A 17,528-nucleotide genomic window follows, 5' to 3' on the forward strand; every position below is an offset into this window, starting at 1 on the left:
CATTTGTGCTATAAAAGGACATCCACAACAATAAAAAAAACCCCAACCCCCCCAAAACTCTTCCCCCTCCCAAATCTTCAAACTGATATTTAGCAAATGTATTCTCTCCATCCTCCTCCTCCTCATTATGCTTTATACACTGACCTCTCTTCTTCTCTACATACCTGAAATTAGTAGCAATTCCACTGTTGTCAAACAGCTTACTGCAGACGCACAGTTAAAATGGAAGTCAAACTGATTTCTGGAATAGCATTTAGTGGAAAAAATGAGTAAACAAGTAGGTAGAAGTGATATGACAAAATATAAAACCTCCCAACAGACTAAACCCCTTTTGCTTCCTCTGGGGTTTACCAAAACATTCCAAACCTCTGAGGTCTCTCCTAACTATTTTTCTTTTTGTTTACAAATACATCGCAAAATGCCACCCAAAAGGAAGCACTGAAATTTTCACAAACCCAGGAATACGCTCTCGCTCCTTCGACAGGCGGTACTCCTGGATCACTGCCACACCAACGCCGCTGCTACAGGTCTGGCATGCAACTACGCTGCCCCTGGCACAGAACCAGAGAAATGATCCAGCTCTGCATTTCATGACCCATGAAAGCTGCAAGTTGTCTCCTCTCCTCTGCCCCCTCGGTCCTTCTTTTCTCCTGGTATAAAGGACCATTCTCAGTTGGGGCTCAGCATAGGATAAGAGCCTAAAATCACTACAGATGTATATGAAAGCTTTTAAACTGGTACGTTATTTTAAGTGCTAATTATTTATGAACTTTAATGCGTTTTACAGTTTGCAATGCTAAACATACAGTAACTGCTCTTACAGCATCCTGTATTACAGGCTAAGCATATGAAACACAGTAAGGGAGCTACAGAAATGTGCAGACTACCTAAAACATTTCTAAATATGCACCTATAAAAGCAAAATCTATCAATAAAGTCCAGCATAAGTGCTGTGCAATTGGGTCCTCAGGAAAGGCAGTCCAGAACTAACCAAAAGACAATGAAAGCAAACACTCGTATTTTCAAACTGCAAATTTGGCTCATAAGAAACTGCATCTGTGTCTCTGACTACTTAATTCAAACAGACACCACACATTTTCCAATGCAAAAATCACAATTAATTGGGAAATTAAAACACAAGCACAATGTCAGCAGAAATCACAAATTTATTAATCCTTAAATATATCAATCATTTACCATTATGGCAAGAAATATGTACACTGTGTCCCATGGTAAACTGCAGTGTTCCAAAATGACAGAAGTGTATAATTCAATTGTGGTGGAGAGAACAAATCACAATTTCCTCACGTCTTGGTGTGGAAGACAAACTTGGTCTACAGTAATACGTCAACACCACATGCTATGTTAGAAGTAAAAAAAACCACCCTACACCTAATTTGTTAATTTTAAATACAGTTATGCCACTTATAGCCGCTTCACAAAAAAAAGTAAAGAAATTAATGAGAAAAAAAATGAGGCCATTACTTTTTTCACAGATCCCATCATCGGCAGGTTAATATGGCTCAACACATTTATTGTAGATGCTTATTTTAAATATATATTGTTTAAAATCATGTAGTAATTATCAGAGAATCTTAAATCCATCTACCATACATCCACTAGTAACAACATCAAAATGTTTAAGAACTGCTTTTGATTAGTAATCAACACAGAAAGGTGAAATGATACAAATTAGGAAGGGTTCTCATTTTAAAAACTCCAGGCTGCCAAGCTGTAAATTTTTAACTGCTAAAAAGGATATTGATTGAGATATCATGCACTATACAGCGCTGCAGAAAACAGTTAGCCCTGTTGGTAACAGAACAATTAACAAAAGAAAAAAAAGAAATAACCGATCCCTGTATTTTTCTATTAAAAAAGGAAGGGAACAAACCTAAATGCTTGCAAGGATGTATTTTCACAGCAACATAAGGGAAGCAAATACAGTCCCTATTACAAAGCTTGTGTTCTGAACCGACACAGAGAGCATTCCCTGTGCAGCATACAGGCGTTCGCAGCAACGGATCAGGGGCCAAACCAAGTTGGTAATGCTGAGAAGATTGTTGTCCTTGATACTGTACGCTGCACAAGGATTTTAAGAAACCAAGAGCAGATTGAGGGGGAAGAGAGGGGAGAAACAAATCTGCGGTAAAGTGTTACAATCTTATTAGAAAACTGGTGTATCCATAATACATTTCCAGAGAAGCAACAGCAGCAGTGTAAAGTAAGTAAACTCTTCATACTAAGCTTTTAAGGCCTAATATTTCTCGAGTATATTAACCACACAACTGGTCTATAGCTGAACCAAAATTCTGTATTTTTTAAAGCCTCCTTAAAAAATTTACAGTACACCTAAAAGCGATTAAAAACCTTTCTCTATTCTTTCATTTTAATCCTCAAAATCTGCTCCTCAATCACCAGTTAGTTCCTTACAATTTTTAGTTTTGCTTAATCATCCAACAGAAATTTTCAATTAGCATAGTAAGAAAGCAAAGGTAAAGACTCAAAAGAAAAAAAAGAAGCTGCTGGCTCACCGGAACATTGACAGTTAATTCTGAATTGACGAAGCCAGCAAATGATGAGAGTTTTCCAGTTTACACAGACTAATAAACTAAGAAGGCTTCAGCTGGTACAAAGTCAAGATATTATCACTTCCACATTTATCAGTGATTTCGTCCATCTACATGCTGTAATAAAAATCTGTTTTACAGTAACGGAGCTGCCAGCGGAAATCCTAACCATTCCTACCAGAACCAAAGCAAAACCCTGGGACTCAGGGGAAAAGGAGGATTCAAAAAACAGTTCTTAAAAAAAGAGGGTAAAATGTACTTTTTCTTTTTTTTTTCTTTTTTTTTTTTTAATAAACAGGATAATTTTTAAAGTTGTCTGTCAAAACTTGGCATAAATGGAGAAAGTGACAAATGTATCCTGCATCTACTGCTGTCCAGCAAATATTTTTTTTGTCTTTTATGCCTTGTTGTTCTCTATTTGCGTGGAACATTACCTTCATTGAAATGTTAACAGTGTACAGATGGAATACACAGCAACATGGTGCATCACAAATGTGTTACATGAAGAACCTTCACAACTTCATGCACTCAGAAACATGCATGAAGAGAACGGGATGGCCAAGATGGTAATCAACCAGGTGCGTTGGGTACAGAAAATGCAAGAACGGCACCGCTGATATTTTTAGCTATGAGGAAGGAGAAAAAAAAACAAACATATTGCAATTACTGAAGTAACATCACTACCAGATAACAATACATGCTCATGTGTTAGCCAATACTATTAAAAAAAAAAATCATCTCAAGATCATTTAACACAACTTTGTGAAGAAAACTGGGGGGGGGGGGAAACCCCCAATGCTCAGGCAAAGCATATTTTTATTTTTCAAAACACTTTACAGACATTTTTCCATCTTTACAACATGCCAGAGAGGCTGTTAAAATAAAAAAGGAAACTGAGGCAGGAAGCAAAAGTGCCTTAACAGATTTCTTAAGGGAAGGAGGGCAGAATTCAGATGCGAGTCTCTGAGTTTAACTTACTTCCTCAGCACGTACATTACAGACACTGCCACGGACTGAGATTCTCATACAAAAATCGAATCAAGTAACAAGGAGGAATCAGATGTCGTTTACATGCAAGACATGCTAGAGCCATACGCGAAGAGAAAACGAAACAAAAGGAACACGTAAGCAAGTAGTTAACTAACTCAGCTTATCATATCATTTGTATTACCGTAGCATCTAGGGGCCGAAGTCATGATTGGGATCCCGCTGTGCTAGGCACTGTACAAACACAGAACAAACTCTTTACTTGAGTCTTCCCGCTGTTCAGTATTTAACTTATGAAAGTATAAGAAGGTGTAAGGTGTGATAAGTGAGAGACTATAAGCCTGGGAGCCTCAGGTCTGAATTTAGGTTTGGGGGTCAGTTTTAGATCCAATAGCCCTTTGACTGCCCATATCATGCAGGTCCACTCTCTGTGTATATGCAGACACAGTTCTGCAGAAAAACGTTACCACAAGTTCTTAAGAACATGGAATACAGAAAAAATTTCCTACCATCAGTCATATCACTCAGAGAGAAGCAAAGGCCAAGACAGAAACCAAAGTTTGTTTTGTCTGACTTGAAGCAAAAACTACAAATAAAACTTATTTGTAAACTAAAGATACATTTGTGCTCATACTCTTTTCCAAATAAATTGTCTGCATAAGGAAACATTTCCATATACCTGTAACTACCAAAGAGCTCAGTTCTTTCCTTAGATTTATGCACACTCCTTACCACAGTTCTGAAAAAAACCAAGCTACTGTGCTTGCAGCAACTATTTGACATCATCTAGGATATGGTGTTTGCAAAAGCAGATCACAGCTATAATTGCTTTTGCAAGTTTATTAGATTTGAAATTCTTCTTCAGACTTTGTGTGTAAGATACTTTTTTATTGTGGAAATGCCATTATTAACTGCTGTGTATTGGTAATAATTAAATAAATAGCTGCAGACTGTATACATTTCAAATACGAGAAAAAAAAGGAAGGATAATCTAGAACACCATTTTAATTAAATTTCTTCTGTAGTTTTCCAAAATGGAGTTATTGGTACACTGCTGCTCTGACTGGGAAAAGTAAAGGTGAAGTTCAAGGCAGTCTAAAAGATGGTCAGGATGGGTTATAGAAGGCAAGCTGTAGCATGGCGCTACATGGGAATCTACCAGTTAAACCTGAGAAGATGGGGATTAAAGAAAGAATATGTAAAATAACTAAAAGACACATGACAATGCTTGGGCTGAACTATCAGCCTAAAGGAGACTCACTAGTCCTTGCCAGTGACCTGAGCACAAGCAATAGGACTGATCTCACATAGTATACTTACACTTAGAGGGAAGGCACTATAAATACAAAGGAAAACAGGAGTATTGTGCAAGAAGAACCAAGTAATCTTGAGGTCTGGGTAATCCAGAAATGTCACATGTAATAATAGGAAGTACAAAGCTGCACGGTCAGCAAAAGTTTCTATATACTCTTTGGATGGAAATGACAATTGAGGATAAATACATGGGTGTCTTAGATGATCTGCTGATGTGAAGTAGATGACAAAAGTGCAAAAATCACACCAGAACGTAGCAGTTGTGGCGTTCTCAACAAGGAAAAGAAAGACTTTGTGAATTTAAATAAAGCCCTGACCACAAGTGTACACAGTATTTCAGAAGAACCCAAGCTAATGAAAAGACAAACCTCAAACCAGAAAAGACAGTGAAGAACTATTAAGGTAGCCAGGAAAATGGAGATCCTATCAAAAAAAGCCAACCAGGTTAGCATTGTTTATTTATCCTATGAAAACAGAAGGTGGGAAGTAATCTAATCACCCTTCATATAAAACAGTTCATGTCTGCATACCTATCCCCAGTATAGGAGAACAATGATGAAATAAGAATAATCAAGGATACACTGAAAACGACTAAAATTAATACTGGAAAGTAAGGTTTCTAACCATCAGACCAATGATATTGTATAACAGTGATATGAGCAAGTCCAAAAAACCTGCTCTGAATTCAAGATGAGGGTTAGGTAAGGGATTTATGTGATATTGTTGCCAGTGCTACATGGGGGCTTGTCCTGGGTTCAGCTGGGATAGAGTTAATTTTTACAGGAACCTGGGAGGTGGGGGCATAGCCGGGGCAGCTGACCTGGACTAGCCAAGGAGCTATTCCATACCATGTGCCATCATGCTCAGTATATAAATGGGGAGCGGGCTGGGGGGTGCTCTCTGTTTTCAGTGGGGGAAGTGGTGGAGCGTCGGGTCCCGGGTGGTGAGCAGTTGCACTGTGCATCACTCTTTTTGTATACTTTTTCATTAGTGCCGTTGTTGTTGTTGTAATCTCTTTGTGTTTGTCCCAGTAAACTGCCTTTATCTCAACCCTCGAGGTTCCAGTTTCTTTTTCTTTTCTCTCCTCCGTCTCCTCCCCATCCCACCGGAGGGGGGCGGAGGAGTGAGCGAGTGGCTGCGTGGTCCTTTGTTACTGAAACCACGACAGTCCTTTTTGGCGCCCAATGTGGGGCAGAAGGGTTGAGATAACGACAGATCTGGCCAGAGCGTGTTGAAACAAATTTGCCAAATGCATTTCTTAGATAAATACGTTAGTCACAATTTTGTTTCATTTGTTTACGTGGTGGCGTTTTGTAAGCTCTTATATGCTCTATGTATTGCCTGTAGTTGCGTATCTCATCTCTGGGAGAGTGATTGGGATTATCATTTTGCTGTACTGGGCAATGTCGACTTGTGAAATGATTACATCACTGGTCATGAGGTTAAGCTGGTATCTGTATGAGGCAGTGATAACATTTCCATACTTTGGGCGCCTTCTGTCGGATTTTATTGGTAATTACACCCCAATCCATGGGGAAGTTAGGGGGGGATACTTCCCCCCGTCCGTTCGCCTCCCTTTTCTCCTTCCCACTAATTACAACAGCTTTTGAGAATTTTGAATATCCTTGGGATGCGCAAGCCAGTGTGCTGTTAGTGCTATGCCTCCTGAATATTTTTCAGGTCTTGTGTAGCGCTACAAAAAGGGTCTTTAAGAGGACCACCCAGAGATCTGCCCCAAAGCTGAATATTCATGGGTGGCACGGCATGTGGGAGGATATGGGCAGGTATCTAGAGAACTTCTCACCTCCAGTGGCTTGGAAGTTCACTCCCAAACAACTACAGAACCCTCATGAAGTGGTAGAATATTTGAAAGACAAATGCTGTGGCTATTCCAAAGATGTACAACTCGCTGCACTGTGCTGGGCCCTGGCCAGTATCTACCAAACAGTGGCTACCCAAACCCCGACAACAGACACCGTGGCTGCCCCTACCCCAACAACAGGCACCATGGCTGCCCCTACCACGACAACAGGTACCGTGACTACCCCTACCCCGGTGACAGACACTTCAGCTACACCAGAGAACCAACCTGTGCCAGTATCAGTCCGCTTAGTGAGAGATGAAGATGAACCAGGGTCATTGCGAGAACAGGACGTAGAGGCAGAACCTGAAATAATTACCCGATCTCTATCCATGAGTGAGTTGCGTGACATGAGAAAAGATTTTAGCCGCCACCCAGGTGAGCACATTGTTACCTGGCTGCTCCGATGCTGGGATAGCGGGGCTAGTAGTGTGGAATTAGAGGGTAAGGAAGCCAAGCAGTTGGGATCTCTGTCTAGGGAAGGGGGCATCGACAAAGCGATTGGGAGAAAAACACAAGTCCTCAGCCTCTGGAGGTGACTTCTGTTAGGTGTAAAGGAAAGATACCCCTTCAGGGATGAAGTTACATGTCACCAAGGCAAGTGGACCACCATGGAGAGGGGTATCCAGTACCTGAGAGAATTAGCCGTGCTGGAGGTGATTTATAATGATCCAGAAAATGCGCAGTCACCCACAGATCCAGATGAAATCCAATGCACACAACCCATGTGGCAGAAGTTTCTACAAAGTGCACCACCAACCTATGCCAACTCATTGGCAGTAATGTCCTGGAGAGAAGTCTATGGACAAACGGTGGATGAATTGGCTATCCAACTCCGGCAATACGAAGGAAGTCTCTCTTCCTCCCTACGGGCCTGTGTCTCAGCTGTAGAGGAGTTGTCCCAAGAGTTCCAACAATTCAAAGTGGATCTGTCCTCCTCCTCACCTGTACAGGCCCGCATCGCAGTTATTGGGAGTAAGCGTTCCTCTGCCCAAGAGAGAGGAGAGAGAAAGTACACTCGACGGGCTAACCTGTGGTTTTACCTGCGTGACCATGGAGAGGACATGAGGAAGTGGGATGGAAAACCTACCTCAGTCTTGGATGCACGGGTACAGGAGTTGCAAGAAAAAGCAACCAGAGAAGAGAATTCCTCTTGGAAAACTGCTGCTCCAGTTTCCTGTGAGCAGTCCCCCAGATGCAGTAGATGGGCTGATCTCATTTCTGATCCCCTTGAAGGGACTTCTGATTAAACATGTGCAGAAAGTAACGGATATTCTAACCAGGATTAGAGGGGCCCTGCCTCCAGCCAGGTGGAGGAGAGGGACAACCGAGTCTACTGGACAGTGTGGATTCGATGGCCTGGCACATCAGACCCACAGTAATATAAGGCTCTAGTGGACACTGGTGCACAATGTACCCTAATGCCATCAAGTTATAAAAGGGCAGAACCCATCTGTATCTCTGGTGTGACAGGGGGATCCCAAGAGCTAACCGTATTGGAAGCTGAAATGAGTCTAACCGGGAATGAGTGGCATAAACACCCCATTGCAACTGGCCCAGAGGCCCCGTGCATCCTTGGTTTAGATTATCTCAGGAGGGGGTATTTCAAGGACCCAAAGGGGTACCGGTGGGCCTTTGGTGTAGCTGCATTGGAGACGGAGGAGATTGAACAGCTGTCTACCCTGCCGGGTCTCTCCCAAGACCTTTCGGTTGTGGGGTTGCTGAAGGTTGAAGAACAACAGGTGCCAATTGCTACCACGACGGTGCACCGGCGACAATATCACACCAGCTGAGACTCCCTGATTCCCCATCCATAAGCTGATTTGCCAATTGGAGAGCCAAGGAGTGATCAGCAAGACTCACTCACCCTTTGATAGTCCCATATGGCCCGTGCAGAAATCTAATGGGGAATGGCGACTAACAGTAGATTATCGTGGGCTGAATGAAGTCATGCCACCGCTAAGCGCTGCTGTGCCAGATATGTTAGAGCTTCAATATGAACTGGAATCAAAGGCAGCTAAGTGGTATGCCACAATTGACATTGCTAATGCATTTTTCTCCATTCCTTTGGCAGCGGAGTGCAGGCCTCAGTTTGCTTTCACTTGGAGGGGCGTCCAGTACACCTGGAATCGACTGCCCCAGGGGTGGAAACACAGCCCCACCATTTGTCATGGACTGATCCAGGCTGCACTAGAAAAAGGTGAAGCTCCAGAGCACCTGCAATATATTGATGACATCATCGTATGGGGCAACACGGCAGAAGAAGTTTTTGAGAAAGGGAACAAAATAATCCAAATCCTTTTGAAGGCTGGTTTTGCCATAAAAGAAAGTAAGGTCAAGGGACCTGCGCAGGAGATCCAGTTCTTAGGAGTAAAATGGCAAGATGGGCGTTGTCAGATCCCTGTGGACATCATCAACAAAATAGCAGCTATGTCCTCACCGACTAATAAAAAGGAAACACAGGCTTTCTTAGGTGTTGTGGGTTTTTGGAGAATGCACATTCCAAATTACAGTCAAATTGTAAGCTCTCTCTACCAAGTTACTCGGAAGAAGAACGATTTTAAATGGGGGCCTGAGCAACGACAAGCCTTTGAACAGATTAAGCAGGAGATTGCTCACGCAGTAGCTCTTGGGCCAGTCCGGACAGCACAAGATATTAAAAATATGCTCTACACTGCAGCTGGGGAGAATGGCCCTACCTGGAGCCTTTGGCAGAAAGCACCTGGGGAGACCCGTGGCCGACCTCCGGGGTTTGGTGTTTTGGAGTCGGGGATATTGAGGATCCGAGACTCGCTATACTCCAACTGAAAAAGAGATCTTGGCAGCATATGAAGGAGTTTGAGCCACCTCAGAAGTGGTTGGTACTGAAACACAGCTCTTCTTAGCACCCCGACTGCCAGTGCTGGGCTGGATGTTCAAAGGGAAAGTTTTCTCTACGCATCACGCGACTGACGCCACGTGGAGTAAGTGGATCGCACTGATCACACAGCGAGCTCGCATAGGAAACCCCAGTTGCCCAGGAATGTTAGAAGTGATCACGGACTGGCCAGAAGGCAAAGATTTTGGAATGTCGCCAGAGAAAGAGGCGACACAAGCTGAAGAAGCCCCGCTGTATAATAAACTGCCAGAAAATGAGAGGCAATATGCCCTGTTCACTGATGAGTCCTGTCGCATTGTGGGAAAACATCGAAGGTGGAAGGCTGCTGTATGGAGTCCTACATGACTAGTCGCAGAAACTGCTGAAGGAGAAGGTGAATCGAGTCAGTTTGCAGAGGTGAAAGCCATCCAGCTAGCGTTAAGACATTGCTGAAAGAGAAAAGTGGCCAGTGCTCTATCTCTATACTGACTCATGGATGGTGGCAAATGCCCGATGGGGGTGGCTACAGCAATGGAAGAAGGGCAATTGGCAGCGCAGAGGCAAACCCATTCAAGGGGTTGTTTTTGCTCAAGGACCTGGGTATACCTGGTGGGTGATGCAGAAGGATGGGGAAGTTCGATGTGTACCTCAGGGAGATTTGATTTTGGGAGAGAATAGCCGGTGAATTGGGCTGTATGATATTTAACTGCTAAATAACCTGCCAATGCATGTCATTGTATCTATAGTGTCTATATGCCATATCAAGAGTATTATTGTGAGAATTATCCAAATGACTACAGGATGGACTTTTGAAACTGAGCCAAGTACAACAGCGATAGAACTTGAACTGGCACCCGGCAATTTCCTCAAGATCAACATCCTCGACCTACAGACCAAGGACATGAGTTGCACCAAATGTACTAGCCACAAGTTCCAGAGGCAGCGTACAACAACCCAACATCTCACACCATCTCTCTCTTATCCTGAAGAACTGTTACAACAGATAGAGCCCCAAAATCGATGGACACATTAGAGGGATAGCCCATAGGCTAAAGGAACACCATGTGTGTGTGTGTGTGCGAGGTCGGGGGGTGGAGTCCATATACTTATATATATGACAAGGAAAGCAGTAGTGGTTGATTGGAAAAAAATGTAAGATCTGGGCATGATGTAGATGGTATAGAATAAGGGGTGGATAATGTCCTGGGTTCAGCTGGGATAGAGTTAATTTTTACAGGAACCTGGGAGGTGGGGGCATAGCCGGGGCAGCTAACCTGGACTAGCCAAGGAGCTATTCCATACCATGTGCCATCATGCTCAGTATATAAATGGGGAGCGGGCTGGGGGGTGCTCTCTGTTTTCAGTGGGGGAAGTGGTGGAGCGTCGGGTCCCGGGTGGTGAGCAGTTGCACTGTGCATCACTCTTTTTGTATACTTTTTCATTAATGCCGTTGTTGTTGTTGTAATCTCTTTGTGTTTGTCCCAGTAAACCGCCTTTATCTCAACCGTCGAGGTTCCAGTTTCTTTTTCTTTTCTCTCCTCCGTCTCCTCCCCATCCCACCGGAGGGGGGCGGAGGAGTGAGCGAGTGGCTGCGTGGTCCTTTGTTACCGGCTGGGCTGAAACCACGACAGGGCTACATATCTAGGGCTATGTTGCAATCTCAGAGCATCTCTCCTCAAGCTTTAGCTATGCTCTAAGGCTTTGAGCTGCTACTCCTTCTCTGACCTTTTCAGCCTGGACACCCTCTTGCAATCCTGAAATTTCCTCTGTCTGACCCCATAGGCTCAGAATACCCACTGACACAGACACAACCCTGCAGTCTCAAAAAAATTACCTCTCAGCTTCTTCTCCTGCCATCCTTAGCAGAAATCCTTATCTCTATTAGAGAGCATGAGCAGCTGTAAAGAACTGACATTACACAAGTCCTAAATACCGGCATATCTTCTGAGAGGCAAATCTCAGTTCTGTATGTACGACTGCATTCCATTGAGACGTGCAGTCTGAAGGGCCAGGAGTTGCTCTGCGGCAGCTACCGCATGTCCTTTATATTCCAGAGAAACTACCTCTGGTGAGTGTTCGTAGGAGCAGTACATGTCACAGCACACAGCAGCCCATCGCACAGGTACAAGTTACGTGAACTAAGTATTAAGGCTCCTGTTACAACACAGCACCTCAAAAAGAAGCTGCAGAAGCTATTCTTTGTATCTCTATGAAGTATTACTGAAAGAATTATCACAAGAATTATTGGGCAAATTCTATAATATTCCATGAAAACAGTAATAAGACGGCTATTTTTTTGCCTTCTGGTTTTGGTGCGTAAGAATGAGTGTTATAAATTAGCTTTTCTCTTTAGGATTGTTTCCTGTAAATATGGTTAAATTAAAAAAAAAAGAAAATTGACCCCCCCACCCCAATCCTTCTCAAAAAACAGGGGGGACAACAGGGGGATGGGACGGGACACCAAACAAAAGAAAAGATTAAATAATTCTCTAGTCCAATTAATTTCATTCTGCTATAAACACTTACTGTCCAGTGTGCACTGGGACAGGTGAACCTGTTTCACTTATGCTTTCTGACTATACACATACCCAGCTGAGATCTCTTGACAAAATAGTCCTCTATGAAAACATCAAAAATCTGCATAACACTGCATTTCAAGAAAATGTTAACTACTCTTTCAATATTATCTGTTGAAACACTGGCAGTGCAGCTGGAATGTGAAAAACAAAGGACAACATGGTTTCTGCTCCTATTGCTTTCACATCTTTAAATAAAATACAATAGTTATCACTAGATTATTGATTACTTTTTTCCTAAATAAATAAAAAACCCCCACAACTAAAAATTTCATCCCCACTGACATTTAACGCTTCCTTCTGTCATGTTCCTTACTTTATCTAGTATTATTTCATAGGGGAGAATAGTGTTGCAAGTAAAATATGGGTCATGATGAAGTCTGAAGGATGAAATCCAAGCTCTTAACATCCACACCAGGAAATTTAGCCACTATCCACATTAAGATGCCTCACACAGATGGAATTACAGCTTAAAAGAGGGCTTGCACCTGAGCAAACCAGGGCCTATACCAGTGCTGCCTGATTTGGAAACAGCCTAACCTAAGCCATAAGTCAGTGAGGTTGGGCTCCGAGGGACACAACAGCATTAGCGAAGGCTGCAAGCAGAAGAAAAGCAAAGGACTTGAGCAGAACCTCTTGAAGAAGCTGTGACTCTTTATCCCGTTATTGAAACTATAAGCGTGCTGTAATTTACACTGCTGAAAGTCTGGCTCAAGGAATTCAGGTTTGTGCGCGCTGAGCCATGGCATGACTCCCAGGGTATGAGAGGGCATGCAGAGATGCCCGAATGAACGAAAGAGAGAGATCTGAGGCTTACCCATGCAGATGTCATAACTATCAGACAGTGACTATTGAGCAGTTAAGCAAAGAGAGTGTGGGAAAAGAGATAAGAATGTGATGGATACTTGTATGGCTTCATTTACAAAGTAATTACGTAAACTGGCTCAAAATCAACTTGCTAGGCCTGAGTAAGTAGAGGTGGCTGGAAATTGCAACAAATATTACTCAAACTTCAGTTTTTCAGAACAGTGATACTTTTTTCCTGGAAACTTTCTGATCAGCCCTAACAGCTCCATGTATCCTATTGCTTTTTATTTTTTCAGGTTTTCCTGAAATTCTGTTTCAGGTTTTCTGATCCTATTTTGTGTGACTTGTATCAAGCCTTATCTACATTAAAACATTTTTCTGCTCTTCAAGCTGTCAGTTCAGGGACTGAGTTGGTTCAGTGGGCATCACAGTTGAAAAAAACAACAAAGAAAGCATTATTTTAAAAACATTAGCACCAACTATATGCGCACTACTGAATAGAACACACACTGGGTAAATGACCACAAGAAATTGTACTATCAAGAGGATGGTTTCATAGCTTTTAAGGCCAAAAGCAGCTATTAGACTGTCTGATCTGACCTGTGTAGTTTAAGCTTGTGATCTGAATTGTTTCTTACTTGATAGGTACTGTTGGTGACCCTGAACGGTGAAAATGAACGTTCTGCCACTTCCCATCACGACGGTGCCAGACCCGTGTTTCCTCTGACTGCATAGTCTTTGGCATCCCACTTCCATCCATGTACTGTGTGAGCCGTATATATGCAATGCAAGCAGCGTCATCACCCACAAGGTGGACATGAGGATTGAGGATAATGGTGTGGATTGGCTTATTACTTTTGGATAAAGCTAGGAAGCAAACACACACATAGAGGATAAATTAAATTTTCTCTATGTAGGCCAAAATAACTCATCTCACCCCATTTTACAAAACAAGAATCTCAAGCTTAGCAGATACGAAGTAATAATTATTGTTTACTGATAATCACGACTGACAACTAGCTCAAGTACATTGTAGAAATGAGCACAGTCACAGCATAAAGTATGTTTTCCCCTTTCCTATGAGGAAACCAATCAAATGTTTAATAGTATATATTATTTAATCCATGTTCGTACATGGATTAAATAAAATGGGGGCCACCATCTTGAGTTTCCCAATACTTCAGTTTCACTGCTGTATCTAATGTCTAATGACATTTGTACTTAATATTTTCAGTGAAAATAATTCAGCTTTTAACTCACTCTTGTGACATATTCTATTAAGTGCTGGTATCTATGAAAACTAAAAAGCTGCAGTAATGAAAGGAAATATTTTAAGGAAAAATATGGAAAAAGCTGTTTTGGAGATGGAAGAGAATTTAGGAATACAATAATCCCATTTTATGCTCAGACATTTCTCAAAAATTACTGGATAAGCTGGTATCTTCATTTACAATATTTTATTTCCGGTTGAGTCAAGTCTGCTCTAAAATGGTTACCTATGTTACACGATCCTCCAAAACTTTATTAAATCCACTCTGTGGGTAATTTTTCTTTCTTATACCTGGCATGATTGTAAAATATATATATATATATAAATATATATAATATATATTGATGTTTTCATATATATATACACACACCCCCAATACAAAAAAGAGAGCCGATCAGATCCTCAGCAGTACAGACTGAGTGACTACAATGTCTTCCCCAATACATCACGTACTCACCAGAAGTGCTGACTGTTAGTTGCAATCACTGTAATCACACAATTTAGTGACCTTTCTTTTAAGTATACTAACAGCATGGTTTTCTCATTTCCCCAACAGAAAAAAATGTATGAGAATTACTTATCTATGGTGTGTTTGTTTTTTCTTTTATATATCTTGACTTTCTCTTTCCAAATACCTGAAACTTTCCTCCACTCTCCAAGGTATCCTACGATATGTGAATGAGCACAGCAAAAACAGACAGAAAAACATGTAGAGCACAACTCCCTTCCCCTGTCCAAATCAATTAACTCCCAAACCAAAATGCTCACCAGACTGCAGAAACACAGTCACAAGGAACAGATGAAGATTCACAGATATGAAAAAGGAATGTTTACCATTTTCAAAGTAAAACCGATGAAAGTCCATCCCTTCTACTAGATTACCCAAAGCTTCAGGTTCAAAAGATGTAAGGCCCGGATCACAGATTTTTCTGTGGAAAAGAGGAAATTCTGTAATAAACACATGCAGTTATGCAACACAACTTTGGAGAGATTACTTTTTAAATTTTTCTTTATTCCCCTCAGACTTGTTACTTACCTGTGCCACCATACTGGAAAAGAACAGAACTTAAATGGGGAGAAGTAATGGAGTTCTGGTTTCACCTAAATTAGTAAATTTGACAGCTTACTTTAGGTGGACTAGATTTCATATAAACCATCTTTTGACCAAAAAAAAAGCCTGCCAAAGAAGGCTCCACAAGTCAATGGTACTACAAGTAGGAATTTTTACTTGTGACTCTGAAAACTGCCTCTGTGCAATCCAAAGGATACTTTTAATGTCTCACATCATTATTTAAGCAAGATGTAATTTTTTCTTTTAACTGACAAAATTTAGGTAAGAATTTGAAATAAGTTTCCACTTGACATTTGTACAACAAAGGTTTTAATGTGATCATACCAAACAAAAGTTTAGTGCTGGCAAGCCTTTAAACAGGACGAGCAGTGTCACTGTTGAACTCTAAGGCTTGTGCTGCAACAGGATAGAATCCACTCAGGGAAACTCAAGAGACCAAAAGAAATGCTGAGAAGGGTTTTCCTCTACTTTTGTAATTTTTTTTTTTTCTGCGGTAGAAAGAGAAGAGAAGCAGTGATGGAACTGTGTCTTTGCAGAGAAAAGCTGAGAGAGAAAGTGGTCTACTTTTCCCCAGCAAATTCTCGCACAGTGCTCAGCAGAGGCTGGTGGACTAAATTCCACGTGGTCTTTCATGCTCTGAAGTACAAATAAGATTCTAGCTAATACCAGTCTCTACATACAATACAAAATTTCTATTAAAAGATGCTTCTACTGTGTTTCTGGATTCTAAATCACAAACATGACTTTACTTTCATACACCAAGAGAGATCACTGCATATTTTGTGTCAGGATTATGGTCCTGTCTTGGCAGAGTAGTGCATTAGATTTACACTAGCAGCTCCTCTGAAACCGGCATTTGTAAAGGCTCATATAAAGCCAGGGCAAAGCAGCAATGAACATCTCTTGTGTTTCTTGGGGGCATCTGAGAATGAACTTCAACAATACATAAATACAGACACATACACACACTCAGATATAAATATACAGTCTCCAGTACATCAACTCTCCTCACTCCCTCTGAAATGAGAAAACTTACGTGTAAGCTTCAAAGTCCCCGTTGTTGATAGCTTCAATCAACTGCTCAGTAACCTTGATAATCTCCTGCTTACGAGCTAGAGAGAGACACAAATACAACTCTTAAAATGGAAGGCAAAGTGGAAGGTGACAGCTGAAAGGCTGTCAGAAGAACAGCCGCAAAGGTATTTTGTCATTCCTCAGCTGGCACAATGGCCATTTTTCTTCCTTTTCTATGACCAAAGGACATGGTGTTATATTGCTGCTTTACACTGATTTGGCTTCAGTATACTCCTGTATTCATGAGGAAATTAAACACATGTCAGGATCAATCCTCTCTCCTATCATGCTTGTATCTTCTGTCCTTCACTGAAGGATCTGCTGTTTAAAAAGCAAAGCAAACCCAAACCCCAACTCAACTTCAAATTATAGGAAACTGATTATTGTTTTACAAGCGATGATCTAATGTTTCATACACACATGGGGCCTTTACCTTTTAAGTGTCTAATGCTGATTTTCAGGAACCTTTGTAACACATGATGTTCGCTTTGGCCAAATGTGTACATTTAAGTAAAGAGGAATTTAGGCCCTAAGCCTATAATCAAGGTTGTCCGGTGCAAAGCTTGCAGATTACATATAACGCATACACATCCACACAGGTCTAATTACAACATAGTGTCTTTTGGCTCTGACTTCGGTGATTGTGCCTATCCTTTGCTTGTAAAATGCTTAACAGATCTGTTTTACAATTAGCCTCAATTAGATCACTTGGTGATAGTACAGTACATCTACTACTAATAATAAATGCTAAATAGTAACATAAAAATAATTCATTAAAAACAAGCAGAATATGTATTTCTAGTAAGAATATTCAAACTCAAGCAGTATTTGCATATGCTTCAAAGGCAACAGTATGTGAAACAGTTTCTCCTCTACCTGTCAGTCAAGAAATAAGCCCGCAGTTCAGTATTTGTTAATGTTGATCCAAGTTACACTAAAACAGTGCAGAGTAAACAAATTCCTGCATGGTGGTACATTTATTACCAATACCAGTTACTCCAGGAGGGCAAAGTTTAAGAGACTTCATCAAGATGGAAAATCTTACTGAATTCACTTTGAAAACTGACTTCTACTTTTAAAAACTCGGGGCTTTTTAGAACAGATGTTTACATTTTTGCACTGTACATTTCTCATCTGGTA

At 41.4% G+C, this 17,528-nt stretch overlaps 1 protein-coding gene across 30 annotated transcripts in view; it reads right to left on the minus strand.

The window, feature by feature from the left end:
- Positions 1–1,148: 1,148 nt before the first annotated feature.
- CAMK2D (calcium/calmodulin dependent protein kinase II delta) overlaps positions 1,149–17,528 on the minus strand; it is a 167,530-nt gene continuing 151,150 nt past the window's right edge. For 25 of the 30 annotated variants that reach the window (XM_049815514.1, XM_049815512.1, XM_049815511.1 and 22 more), the window contains 5 exons: positions 16,351–16,426; positions 15,077–15,171; positions 13,611–13,839; positions 3,742–3,791; positions 1,149–3,196 (listed from right to left, as the gene is read on the minus strand). In XM_049815514.1, coding sequence (XP_049671471.1) covers positions 3,785–3,791; positions 13,611–13,839; positions 15,077–15,171; positions 16,351–16,426 — 407 coding nt within the window. In that variant the 3' untranslated portion in view covers positions 1,149–3,196; positions 3,742–3,784. Of the gene's footprint in view, positions 3,197–3,741; positions 3,792–13,606; positions 13,840–15,076; positions 15,172–16,350; positions 16,427–17,528 lie in introns of those variants that run through there. The other 5 variants (XM_049815517.1, XM_049815542.1, XM_049815541.1 and 2 more) reach the window with 2 other exon arrangements.

This window comes from Accipiter gentilis, chromosome 12 (genome assembly GCF_929443795.1).
Source record: "Accipiter gentilis chromosome 12, bAccGen1.1, whole genome shotgun sequence".
In the NCBI taxonomy this organism is placed as follows: Eukaryota; Metazoa; Chordata; class Aves; order Accipitriformes; family Accipitridae; genus Astur; species Astur gentilis.